This window comes from Anguilla rostrata, chromosome 3, assembly GCF_018555375.3.
Source record: "Anguilla rostrata isolate EN2019 chromosome 3, ASM1855537v3, whole genome shotgun sequence".
NCBI lineage: Eukaryota > Metazoa > Chordata > Actinopteri > Anguilliformes > Anguillidae > Anguilla > Anguilla rostrata.
This window is the reverse complement of record NC_057935.1, coordinates 5988600-5999541: the sequence shown is the minus strand read 5'-3', so window position 1 is coordinate 5999541 and position 10942 is coordinate 5988600. Positions and strand designations below refer to the sequence as shown.

Sequence of the window (10942 nt, the reverse complement as noted above, 5' to 3'; positions counted from 1 at the left end):
GTCATCACAACAATTTTGCCCACATGCGTTGTCAGCCATAACTGTCAAAAGTACTGTGTTATGGCTTCTACAGAGGATACCAAAGAGATCTACCTAGTATCTACATGGACTTCACCACATGCAAAACTGCTAGAAAATTTAACACAGCTCACACCCAGAATGCTTATGCATCTGAGCTACTGTCAGAAAGCTCAGTGAAAAGAATAATATCCTTGATCACTGTGTAAATCCACTGTATGAGGCTTGAATAAAAAATATCTGTAAGGTATTATACTGCACTTAAAAATAGGTTAAATTAGTGTGCAAGTCAAGATATGATTCAGTCGCACTGCACGAGGACTTTTATTTTGTAATTTATTCGCAGGTGGTCTAGGGGTTGACTAAGTTGAACATTTGTGGGATTGGGGTTCATTCGGTTCCCTCAGCATTGAAACAGGTGGACGCAGGTCTAGGGCCCGCACTGGTCTAGGTCTAAGGTTCTGGGGGGCGGTGGGGAGCGGGTGGAGGACGGACGGGGCGAGTCCGGGACGGTCGGGGAGATGGTAGAGATGGGGCAGACGTACCGGGGATCCACTTTTGGGGGGGTGTTCTCCTTCAGACTCAGCGGAGGGAGGAAGTCTCCGCTCAGCGTGAGCTCGTCCAGGGCGAGCCCGTCCAGCGGGCCTTCCCAGGGCCCGGCGAAGAACCGAACGAGGGCCTGGGTCTGCGGCAGCCGCCAGAACGTCTCCAGGACAACCAGGAGAACCATGAGCCCCAGGAGCAGGTAGCCTGCGGGAGAGGGGGGGGGGGCTCAGAAAGAGAAAGCTGGAGTCCATCAACACATCACTCCACCTAGCCTATGTGTATGAATCATGGGATCACAGAATATGGATAAAGATGGTTGTGATGTCACCGTGCTTGTAAAACTACGAAGAATGCAGTCAGTAAAGTACAGAATTCAACCCAGGCACAACAGTTTCCCCTCCCGTGAATGGGCAACAACAAATGCCTTGACAATCCAGTCATTACTGGACTTTCCCAGATATATTTGGCCTGACGGCCTTGCATGCATCAGATTTCAAACTGCCCTACATTTGTGGAATTAGACATCTTTAAAATAGTTGGGGTCAAATCTATTGAAGGTATGAACTAAAATTCAATGAATGTATTTATTTATTTATTTATTTTTAAACGGCCATAGTGTTCTATTAGGAATCATAACCAGTGGAATTTCAAGAGACATCAGAAGTGAGATCTATGAAAATATTTTATGGGGATATTTAACCAACAATGCTTGGAGTTCCCACTTAAGTGCTCAGCAGCACTGCAACAGCTGAGATTTGAAAAACCAGCAAGGTTTCGATTGTTTTCCTCTCCCCAGGAGATCAGGGCCTGGTTCCCACCCTTTAATACAGAACGCGCAGGTAAGCGGTGTTTGCGTTGTTGGTTGTCGTGCTCACAGGAAATGGCGAACTCAAGCCCCTTCCGGGATGCCAGGCTGCGGGTTCCCCCGGGCAGGTAGTCCCCCAGGCCGATGGTGCTGAGGGAGATGTAGCAGAAGTACAAGGACTCCAGGAAGCTCCAGCCGGGCACCAGGAGGCATAGCGCGGTGGCGGGCAGCAGGAAGAGCAGCGCGGCGGTTAGCCCCAGTAGCAAGCCGGCGTGCGCCAGCGACGCTCCGCTGTGGGACAGGCCCCAGCGCGTCTGCATGTAGCGCACGGGCCCCCGGGTCACCCAGGGCAACAGGAGGTGGGTGAGGCAGGACAGGAGCAGCAGGGTTATGGGTATACCCAGGAGGGAGTACGTCACTAGGAAGAGCTTCCCATCGTCGGATATCGGCATGGTGCTGCCGTAACCTGGGCGACACCCCCACACGTGAACAAATTAACATTAGACGGGCAACGCGACTTTCAAGTCTAAGGTTTAAACAGAAGTGGTGCAAAAATAAACCAAGTCTTCTAAAATTATATATTAAAAGAATGAAGGCTGTTTTTTTTCATACTTATAATAGGACAGCTTGCGTATTGCCCACTTAACAGACTTACTGAATGAATTCAGGCCAATGGTTCAAAAGCACTGCCTAACCTATGATTTTAGAAGTACAATCCCCGAACAACTGTTACCAAGTCAGAGGACTGGCGCAAGGAGTGAAACGTGAGGAACCAAGATGCTCAGAGAACACATGCAGGCTAGTTCGGGAGAGGCAACCGAATTAAAACGCATAGCGTTAGAAGGAGCAGCGATTATCTGTTGACACATGGTGTCGAAACACTAGGTGACAATTATTCGGATTCCTTCTTAAAATTTACGTACGTAGCCAACACCTGGACCGAATTACGCCGTCTAGATACATTGCGCGTGCTTTACGGTTGCTTTCCTTACCCGTGGTAGTAAGAAAAGTTGTAACAAAAAACAAGGACGACGAGAAATCGTAGCTGTATTCCTCCCCCTCCGCTTCCAGGACGGCAACACCGCGTTGTTCTGCAAAAAGTGCCTTCTTGAGCAGGTCGTCCAGATGGCTCTCTTTCACACAACGGTGGCGGTCCAGAAACTCGATGCGGAACTGTCGTACCTCGGCTATGAGAGCGTCTTCCTCCGGCTTCTCTAGTGCCAAAAACATGAACCCACCGAAGACGAGGAACAACACATAGCTGAGCACCAAAATCAAGAACGCTCTTATTCGGCAAAACCTCCAAACTGAGTCTAGCCGAGGTACCATTGTTTACAAAAACAAATTAGCAAGATTTTCCGTACCTTACCAAGTATAGGCGACCTGTCGGAGGTAAACCAATACCATCGTCTCATCTTAAGCGTTCACCCCTGAAAAATTAATGACCTTCCGTCAGGTAAGATTATTTTTCAGCCGGTGAAAGCATTATCACGGCGATTCTGTTAGGTCAAGGGTGACTGCGACGACAACAGGCACCGGTCAGCGCGGGGGGAAACGTAGTTCCAAAAACAGTCGTTATAAACGTCACACAAAACGCTGCTGACAGTCTCCAGATATGTCCGCTGTTGTCACAGCATTTTGGTAAAAAGAAAAACTGCGTAATCAGAACAAGTGCACTGTAAAAAAGCCCCATTTTATCAAAACAGAACAGAAGACAACAAACTTGCACTAAAGCACAAATAAGAAAATCGCTAAACAAATATTCACCTGTTCATTTATCCCAAGTTTCTTCCTAACACAGGATTCACAAGAAGAATTTACACGTCAAAACATCCACACTCAGACATAGTAGTGTCATCAGTTAATTTTACGCCGCTGCAATGTACATTGTCCATCGTCGCTGTAACAGATTTTTGTCCATTAAATCATGGGCAAAAATATAAACTGACCAATCAATCAGAACAGACTGACGTGCCATCCTGGAAAACTCATCCTGTACCCCTGTCCACTATAAAAGATCTGTAACATCTGGCCTTGGCCAGTTCAAAACATTGACAAATTGGTGGTTTGTAATGTACCATGTCTCAAGGCCTATTAGGGAAAAGGAAAGAAAACTCTAGAAAACAGTACCATGAATGTTTTTTTAATAAAGTTATTTAGTAAGAAACCACTCTAGCCAGGCAGTAAATGTGAGGAAGGCCTTGGCTGGATGCTCTAGCCTGGTGTGGAGGTGTGGGTCAATTACCATTGGCGTTCTTCAAATTGTTGGTAGCAATGTACCCTGTGATTGGTGGAGCTTCACACTGGTGATGATAAGAATGAGTTGCCGCTATGTTATTCTCCCGGGGTTGCAGTACATGGGAAGCGGTCTGTTCCTGTACGTGGGTGGGCGTGGCTAAGACAGGTGGGTGGGGCTCAGAGATGTGGGCGGGGCTTAGAGGGGCAGGTGGAGCGAATAGTGGGAGCAGGTCCAGCGGCGCACGGGCCGGCCCACCCGGCCGATGACGGGCAGCTTGTGGGCGTAGGTGCGAGGCGGCAGGGCCGCCAGGGGCGGCGGCGGGGTGAAGCTGGTCTGGAAGCGTCGGCCCTGGCAACGGCGGCCCATCTGGCGGCCGCCGATGAGGAAGGAGAAGGCGGGGGGCCCCGTCTGGGGCGCCACGAAGCGGGCCTTGGGGAAGACGTCGCGGGACGGCCCCGTCGCACGCTGGCCCGGCCGGGAGGACGACGACCTGGAGCGCTGGACCGAGGAAGAGGAGGAGGAGGAGGAGGAAGAGCGAGGAAGAGACCTGAGGGGAGAGACAGACGCATTCAGTGAGTTGAGCAATGGAGGTTGGCTAAGAAGCTACTGCAAGTGTTTTTATGGTTCAATCTTTCCTTGTTTAAGAGCTTGTTATGGTGCTGTATGTGTATATTCAGGATTTGTATTTTGGTGCTTGGTTAGCATTGCTAACTGGCATTAGCGCTTTAGTGATGTCACAAACACACTCACTGGTCTGGGCCTGTTGCTCATGTAACTGACGTGGATGCAGTTATATTCTTTTAGGTTTCGAGTTGCTAGATAAGACTTTGTCTTCAAAGTGAATGCAACAGTGAAATTAAATTATTAGTCAACACAACCAAATACTCAATAAAATGAAAGGGGCTAAGTTCTTTATGGGATAAGATTAGTCAGTCTGAATGAGGTGAGGACACTGGAATAAGATGAAGAAGGCCATTATAAAACATGATGTCAGATGGACAGACAACGAACTAAAAACAGACTGTGTAGACGGAGACGGGTGTGTCCCGGCCTTACCTGCCCGTTGCCGTGGCAGCCAGGCTGGGCGGGGCCGGCTCGGTGCGGGGGCTGTTGTCCTGGCGGGGGCTGATGTTGAGGTTGGCGGTGAGCTGGGGCATCTTGCGGGCGGTGTCCATGTTGGCAGCGCCGCCGGCCGCCTCCTTCCGGGGGTCGGGCGGGTGGGCGGGGCCCGGGGGTGGGGGGGCACCGCCGCCGCCGCCGCCACCGCCCAGGCCGGGCCCCGTACTGAAGCGGACAGCCAGACTGTCCCCGAAAAAGGAGTAGAGCTCGCAGTACATGGCCGGCAGGGGCACGGGGGTCCACTCCTCCCAGGGGCACCCGGCCCCCCCCGCCTGCAGGTGGCTGGCGATGCCCAGGCTGGGCTCGGAGAGGGACTCCGGCGGGGGGCTCAGCCCCGGGGAGCTCTCCCTGAACCCCATTACGCCCCCGGACCCCGCCAGCCCGCCGGCCCCGCCCTCCGCCGGCGAGGACAGGGAGAGCGCCTTCATCTTCAGCAGTCTCTCCACCGCCACCTGCGGGACAGGGGGTGGAATTGCACGTCAGCTCACTCGCGACCACGGGCGATGGTAGCGAAGTCGTATTGTCTCTGGATGGGCAGAGCCGAGCCTCCCCCCCCTCCCACCCCCCCCCCCCCACCCCCCGCCACGCGCTGCACCTACCAGGATGGCCCCATACACCTTGTGCCCGTCCGCCTTCACCTGGGCGTTGGAGACGGAGTAGTCGTCCAGCACAGCCTGCAGGTTGGCCCAGTAGGCAGGGAGGTGGGGATACAGCACACGCTCCACAGCCTGAAACACACACACACACATGCGCGCACGCACATACACGCACACACACACGCACACACACAACACACACCCACACACGCGCACGCACATACACAACACACACCCACACATGCGCACACACACACACGCACATACACAACACACACACACACGTGCGCACACGCACATACACGCACACACACACGCACGCACACACATACATACACACAACACACACCCACACATCCACACACGCACATACACAGCACACACCCACACATGCGCACACACGCACGCACACACACACACGCAAGCGTGTACACACACACACACACGCATTTCATTAAATGAATAACATCTGATAAACTCTTGTACAGGCACACAGGCACCGCTGTGGACGGACAGGGCAGGGTGCGTAACCAGGGTTACCTTCCAGCCGAGCGCGTGCAGCCCCACCACGGCTCCGTAGTGCGAGCACAGAGGGCGGACCGGGTCGGACAGAACCTTCTGGAGAGAGAGCAGGATCTGGTGGTACAGGCCGCTCACCAGGTCCCCATGAGTCCTGTCAGAGGCAGACGCGACGGGAGAGAGAAATCAGGCAGGCACCAGACCCAGGTTTTAGATACATGCTTTAAATACATTAAATTATATTTTAGCCCCGACATAACCACTAACCAAGACATACAATTGTATGAACAAACAATTTTGTTATGAATGTTGGTGAAAAGGGGTGTTTCTTTTAAAACTCAAGGACAATCTGCTTTTAAGTTTAACTGGCGAGTCACCCTTTCCTTTAAGTGTCTGAAGAGTAGGTTTTTAGGAATGCTCTTTCCAAGTAACAGAAGTCAGTGTTCTATAACTCCACTGCTTCCAATCTACCAGCAGTGACTGTTACATCAGCATTGGAATGTTCAGTTGAGAACACTGCAATCTCATATTTGTGATCTCATACTTTTAAAGAGTCCACATGGACAAAGGGGACATTATGCATGCAAGTCACCAGCCACCAGTGGCGGTGGGGACAATGACGCTACCGTGTTTTTAAGCAGGCAGTAGGCGGGACCCACCAGAAGATGTGGCTGAGCAGCAGGGCGGCGTAGTCGCGCAGGGTCCAGTGGTCGTTGAGCGGGTTGATGGAGGCGGCCAGCGGCTCCAGGATGCAGTACATGACGCTGGCCACCAGGCTGCGCACGTAGGAGCCCAGGTACAGGTAGGGGTTCTGCACCAGGCTCTTCACCATGTGCAGAAGCCGGCTCAGCTGCTCCAGGTCGTGGCTCACCGACTTCACCTGCGGCGAGGGCGGGATTAGGCACTGACCGGACACGCCCCGCGTCTCAACTGCCGCCGTGCTGGACGGGCGGGATCTCAATCAGGACAGGGGCTCCACACTCACATTTCTTCCAAGGAGCTCACGTGCCCCTAAGTTGATCAGTTGAGGAGCACGCTAATGCATCCCAATTAGCAGATACATTCATTTTAAGGATTTTTCCAGTTAGCGCACACCAAATTTCAGGAGCAAATTCTCCATTAAATGGGAGCACTGTAGAGCCCTGCAGAGACTCTTAAAGTAAGTAAAGTTAGCAGTCCCATCAAAATTTTGAACATTTTGAATTTTTTCTCCCTTCTGCCAATGTGGAATGGCAATTTGTATTCAGCAGCTAGGCTCACTGCTACATCCACTCATCTTCTCGCGCTCATGACCCACCCCGACTCAAGCACATGACCTACCCCGCTGATGACGTACACAAAGTACGGAAGCAGGGCTGCGATCTTGGAGTTTGACTGGAGATCCAGCAGAGCAACCTGATGAAGAGAAGAGAGAAAATGCACTTTATCAAGAGCTAAAGCCAAGAGCTAGTCTCCCATCGCATTACTGAGGGAAAACTTCAAGAGATGTCCTCATAAACTGCAACCATATGCTTTTACTTTTCCCCCCAGATCTCCTGTCTTTGCCTACAGGATCGACAAGAGACAGCTTCCTGCTCTGTGATTAAGACGATGAGGTCGCTGTGGATATGAGCGCATTATTTTTCGTTTTTTTCCCGCTTTAGTTCTGAAACCGGGGGTTTGACCTCGATGGCTTGGGGGGAGGGTGCGGGCTCAGAGAGTGACCCGAAGGGCGTGTCCTGTGCGTACCTTCATCAGGTGGGCGTCCTCTCCGAGGATGGCTCGGGTGATCTGCTGGTAGTACTTCAGCAGGTCGTCAGACAGAGTCTGCACCGCGCTGGGCACTGGGGGGGGCGGCGAGGGGGGGGGGTTATAAGCAACATTAATGCACCTCGCTCACCTGGTACTTCATAAAGAACAGCAGCGTCATTACATTTTAACATTCCATACAGGCATTCGGCAGACGATCTCATCCAGAGCAACCTTCAGCATTTTTCACATACTGGCCATTAGCATAGCTGGATATATACTGAAGCAGCGATTTAGATTCTTACCTGTACCTTGAGGCTCCAGGTTTCCTTTCCCATCCAGGTAGGACACTTGCACTGCCGGAGAAACACCAGCCAAGAGTCAACGTCGCACAATGCTATTGATCACACGTGGAACCAAGGCAAGCCCACACAGCACACATCGATGTCCAGCCCTGATTACCCTCCACATGCTGAAGGCCACTTTTAACATTCACACACCAGGTGAGCTTCAATCAAGCCTGCCCAGACAGCTGTATGTGCATGAACAAGAAACGGAACTGTGCGAGTGAGTGCAGTTATCCCGTTCTCAAAGGCGTAAATGCCATGAGCAAGTGTGTGTGTGTGTGTGTGTGTGTGTATAGACAGAGCAGTATTTAGCACTAAGATGAAAAACGCGGACTCTCCGCCTTTTTAAGCGTCGCCGCACAGCAGCAGAAGCCTCATACCTCGCACCATGGTCTCCGCACAGCCTTTTGGGATGTTGGTGGCCAGCGCCAGCTCCACCAGGTTGATGTCGCGGTCCTCCACGAAGAACAGCTCGCCTTCCTTTATGGGACGGAAGGGCAGGGCGTCCTGGGCCCCGCATCCACAGACGGCCTTTCGGGAGGGGGAAGAGGGCTTAGGGCTCCAGCGATTACGCATTCTACCGTTACGACCACAGAACAGTAACACCCTGCAGCAGTCGACTTGGTGAAGCCTGTCAAACATGGCAAGTCGAAATTTTGCATGGAGTGCCGACCACCATGCTTGTGCTTTTGTGTGTATGTGTGCACGTGAGTTTGTGTGTGTGTGTTTCTGTGTACGTGTTTACATGTGTGCATGAGTTGTGTGAGAGTTTGTGTGTATGTGCATTCTGCGTGCATGTGTGTGTGCGTGCATGTGCTTTTGTGTGCGAGCGCCCGAGTGAGTTTCTGTGCGTGCGTTTCTGCATGTGCGTTTGTGTGAGCGCATGCATGCGTGTGCCTGTGTGTCTATGAGTGTGTGCGTGTGACGTGCCCTCACCTCCACGTTGCTCCACCGTAGCGCCCTGTTGAAGTCCTCCACCGTCAGCTTCCTGCGCTTGGCGTGCCTCATAAACTGGGAGCTACTCTGTTGGGAATGAACGGCACGGGTAAAGCGAGACAGAACCACCGACAGCCAGTTTGTGAGGGACAGAAAGCGCAACAGACACGCGCCCCCGTACGTACCTGCGTAGCCTCCCGCAGGCGATAACACACATCCTCGGCCAGCAGCGCAGCGACATCATCGCTAAGCTCCACGCCCGCACTTTCCGCCATCAGTTTCACAGATTCGCGCGGCACCTCCGCAAAGCGCCGCTCCTCTCTCTCCGCCATGGCTAAAACACTCCTTTCAGCTCAGTTCTGCGCAGAATACAATAATACAACAACAAATAAAATTAAAAAAACGTATAAAACACTGAAATCAATCGTATAGCACACCTACAGAAGCGCAGACTACATGGTCCGGCAAACAGAAACATGAGTTTGCATACAATGTATTTTCCATGCTTCAACCACATTGGTACGTACTGTAGCTTATATTTTACAAATATATATGGCATAAGTAATTTATCTCTGCAAAAACCGCTTGTAATAGACATCCTATTTAAAACAATTTTATTATTATTATTATTATAAGCAATATACCAAGGAGTTTTGAAGGAGTTTACGCTATTATACTGCAATCAAAAGTACGATACTTTCCAGGATTTACATCGGAAACAACCACTATGGCCATGGACTCCAAGTCCGAACAAACATTAAAATCTACCAGCACTCTTACAGATGCTGGTTAAATTTGTTTTAAAAAAACACATGGCATGACAAATCCCATTGTCGTGCATACTGTCAGAATGGAGTATAAATAACTTTAGAATGGCAACAAATTGATTTAACCTGACTTTATGACAACGGAGCGAATTTGACGTGAAGGACAGGTGCAAATGCGTTACTGATGTTGCTACTTTTAGATATTTAAAATGTAACGTCACTCTGGGGTTTTTATATGGAAATTATTTAATTAACTTCACCGAAATACATTTACATTTAATTTTCCTCATGGTGTTGGGGAACAAACTGAAATGTGATGACTGGCGTTGGCTAACTGTTGTACCACATATCAGCAACCCAACTTAAACACCCGAGGCAGCTTCGAAATTTGCTTACGAGAAAGCTAGCAAAGACAGCTCGGTCTAACAGACTCCAAATCATAGCAGGCATTGAATAGTTTCAAGGCTATCCATGGTTGCATGACCGAGTTGGCTAATTAGATTACAAGTAAATTCGCAATTAGTAATCCATTTTTCTGCGTTTGCTGCAACCAAACGAACGCATTAACCCTGGTTTAGCTAGCTAAAGCTAGCTGACTACGTTTCTACTGCTGTGCTATGTTTACATTTCGTACTCATACCGCAAGAACAGTGCTAGCAAGCTCGGTTCAGCCAATAATTACTGCAACGGTCGAGGTCTTACCTCCGGGGAGGGGGAAAACAAAATCACGTTTATAAATACTAAACGTTTTTAGGCTTCATTAGAGTTCTACTGAGCGACACCATTGAAATAAATGACACTACTACGGACTCCAACACCAGTTACCTTCCGGAACTTCACAATCCCGCCCTTCCAAGAGATTGGTCAAACAGCCTGCCATTCAAGATGTAAGACGTCAAGTCATTTGGCGAGAGGAGACGGGACTTGCTGACTCTGCAAACCCATCACAAGTGAGGAGTGCAACGAGCGGACGACCAACAGCGAGGCTGTTTTTAACTTATAGACGCTTGCGCTCGCACACACGCACACTTTAGCTTTGATGCATGCGCAAAATGTATAAACCAGGTCCTTCTGCAGAAGAGGGGGAAGAAAAAAAAAAAAAGTACCATTTCTACCCGGAGCACCTTCACCACACCCAAATCACTGTTAAAACACGGCACCTAGAAACGCTATTTGCTTGGAATTTAATCACATACCTGTTCATGCAAGCAAGGGTGTCCAACCTTATCCGCAAAGGGTGCGGTGAAGGTTTTAAACCCAGCATTGAAACACCGTGTTCTACTAATTGAAGTCTTGAATACCATGATTAATCAGGTGTTGTA

The 10942-nt window shown here is 50.4% G+C and overlaps 2 protein-coding genes across 6 annotated transcripts; both read right to left on the bottom strand.

Moving 5' to 3' along the window:
* Positions 1 to 326: 326 nt before the first annotated feature.
* Positions 327 to 2922, bottom strand: kcnk7 (potassium channel, subfamily K, member 7). Of its 2 annotated transcripts, XM_064325722.1 has the most exons (4): positions 2734 to 2922; positions 2362 to 2581; positions 1440 to 1835; positions 327 to 768 (listed from the first exon to the last, which is right to left on the bottom strand). In XM_064325722.1, the coding sequence occupies exons 1-4, from the start codon at positions 2782 to 2784 to the stop codon at positions 449 to 451; spliced, it is 987 nt and encodes a 328-aa protein (XP_064181792.1). In that variant the 5' UTR covers positions 2785 to 2922; the 3' UTR covers positions 327 to 448. The 2 variants fall into 2 exon arrangements, with proteins under 2 accessions (XP_064181792.1, XP_064181791.1); XM_064325721.1 differs by having other exon boundaries at positions 2362 to 2912.
* A 119-nt stretch (positions 2923 to 3041) lies between these two features.
* taf6l (TAF6-like RNA polymerase II, p300/CBP-associated factor (PCAF)-associated factor) lies at positions 3042 to 10924 on the bottom strand. 4 transcript variants are annotated; one of them, XM_064325717.1, is made up of 13 exons: positions 10817 to 10833; positions 10446 to 10493; positions 9039 to 9212; positions 8854 to 8940; positions 8298 to 8448; positions 7876 to 7926; positions 7571 to 7665; positions 7163 to 7237; positions 6502 to 6722; positions 5864 to 5996; positions 5327 to 5455; positions 4665 to 5179; positions 3042 to 4155 (listed from the first exon to the last, which is right to left on the bottom strand). In XM_064325717.1, exons 3-13 carry the CDS (start codon positions 9183 to 9185, stop codon positions 3804 to 3806), a joined length of 1956 nt encoding a protein of 651 aa, XP_064181787.1. In that variant the 5' UTR covers positions 9186 to 9212; positions 10446 to 10493; positions 10817 to 10833; the 3' UTR covers positions 3042 to 3803. The 4 variants fall into 4 exon arrangements, with proteins under 4 accessions (XP_064181787.1, XP_064181786.1, XP_064181785.1 ...); XM_064325716.1 differs by lacking the exon at positions 10446 to 10493 and having other exon boundaries at positions 10817 to 10924; XM_064325715.1 differs by lacking the exon at positions 10817 to 10833 and having other exon boundaries at positions 10323 to 10460.
* Positions 10925 to 10942: the final 18 nt, after the last annotated feature.

Excerpts from the sequence above, each read along its gene's own strand:
- kcnk7 (XM_064325721.1), bottom strand. The coding sequence starts at position 2,698 with ATGGTACCTCGGCTAGACTCAGTTTGGAGGTTTTGCCGAATAAGAGCG. Across the intron at positions 1,836-2,361 it reads AACTTTTCTTACTACCACGG|GTTACGGCAGCACCATGCCG; the intron begins GTAAGGAAAGCA and ends GGTGTCGCCCAG. Across the intron at positions 769-1,439 it reads GCTTGAGTTCGCCATTTCCT|GCTACCTGCTCCTGGGGCTC; the intron begins GTGAGCACGACA and ends CCTCTCCCGCAG.
- taf6l (XM_064325716.1), bottom strand. The coding sequence starts at position 9,185 with ATGGCGGAGAGAGAGGAGCGGCGCTTTGCGGAGGTGCCGCGCGAATCT. Across the intron at positions 8,449-8,853 it reads TACGGTGGAGCAACGTGGAG|GCCGTCTGTGGATGCGGGGC; the intron begins GTGAGGGCACGT and ends CCCTCCCGAAAG. Across the intron at positions 5,180-5,326 it reads AGGTGTATGGGGCCATCCTG|GTGGCGGTGGAGAGACTGCT; the intron begins GTAGGTGCAGCG and ends CCTGTCCCGCAG.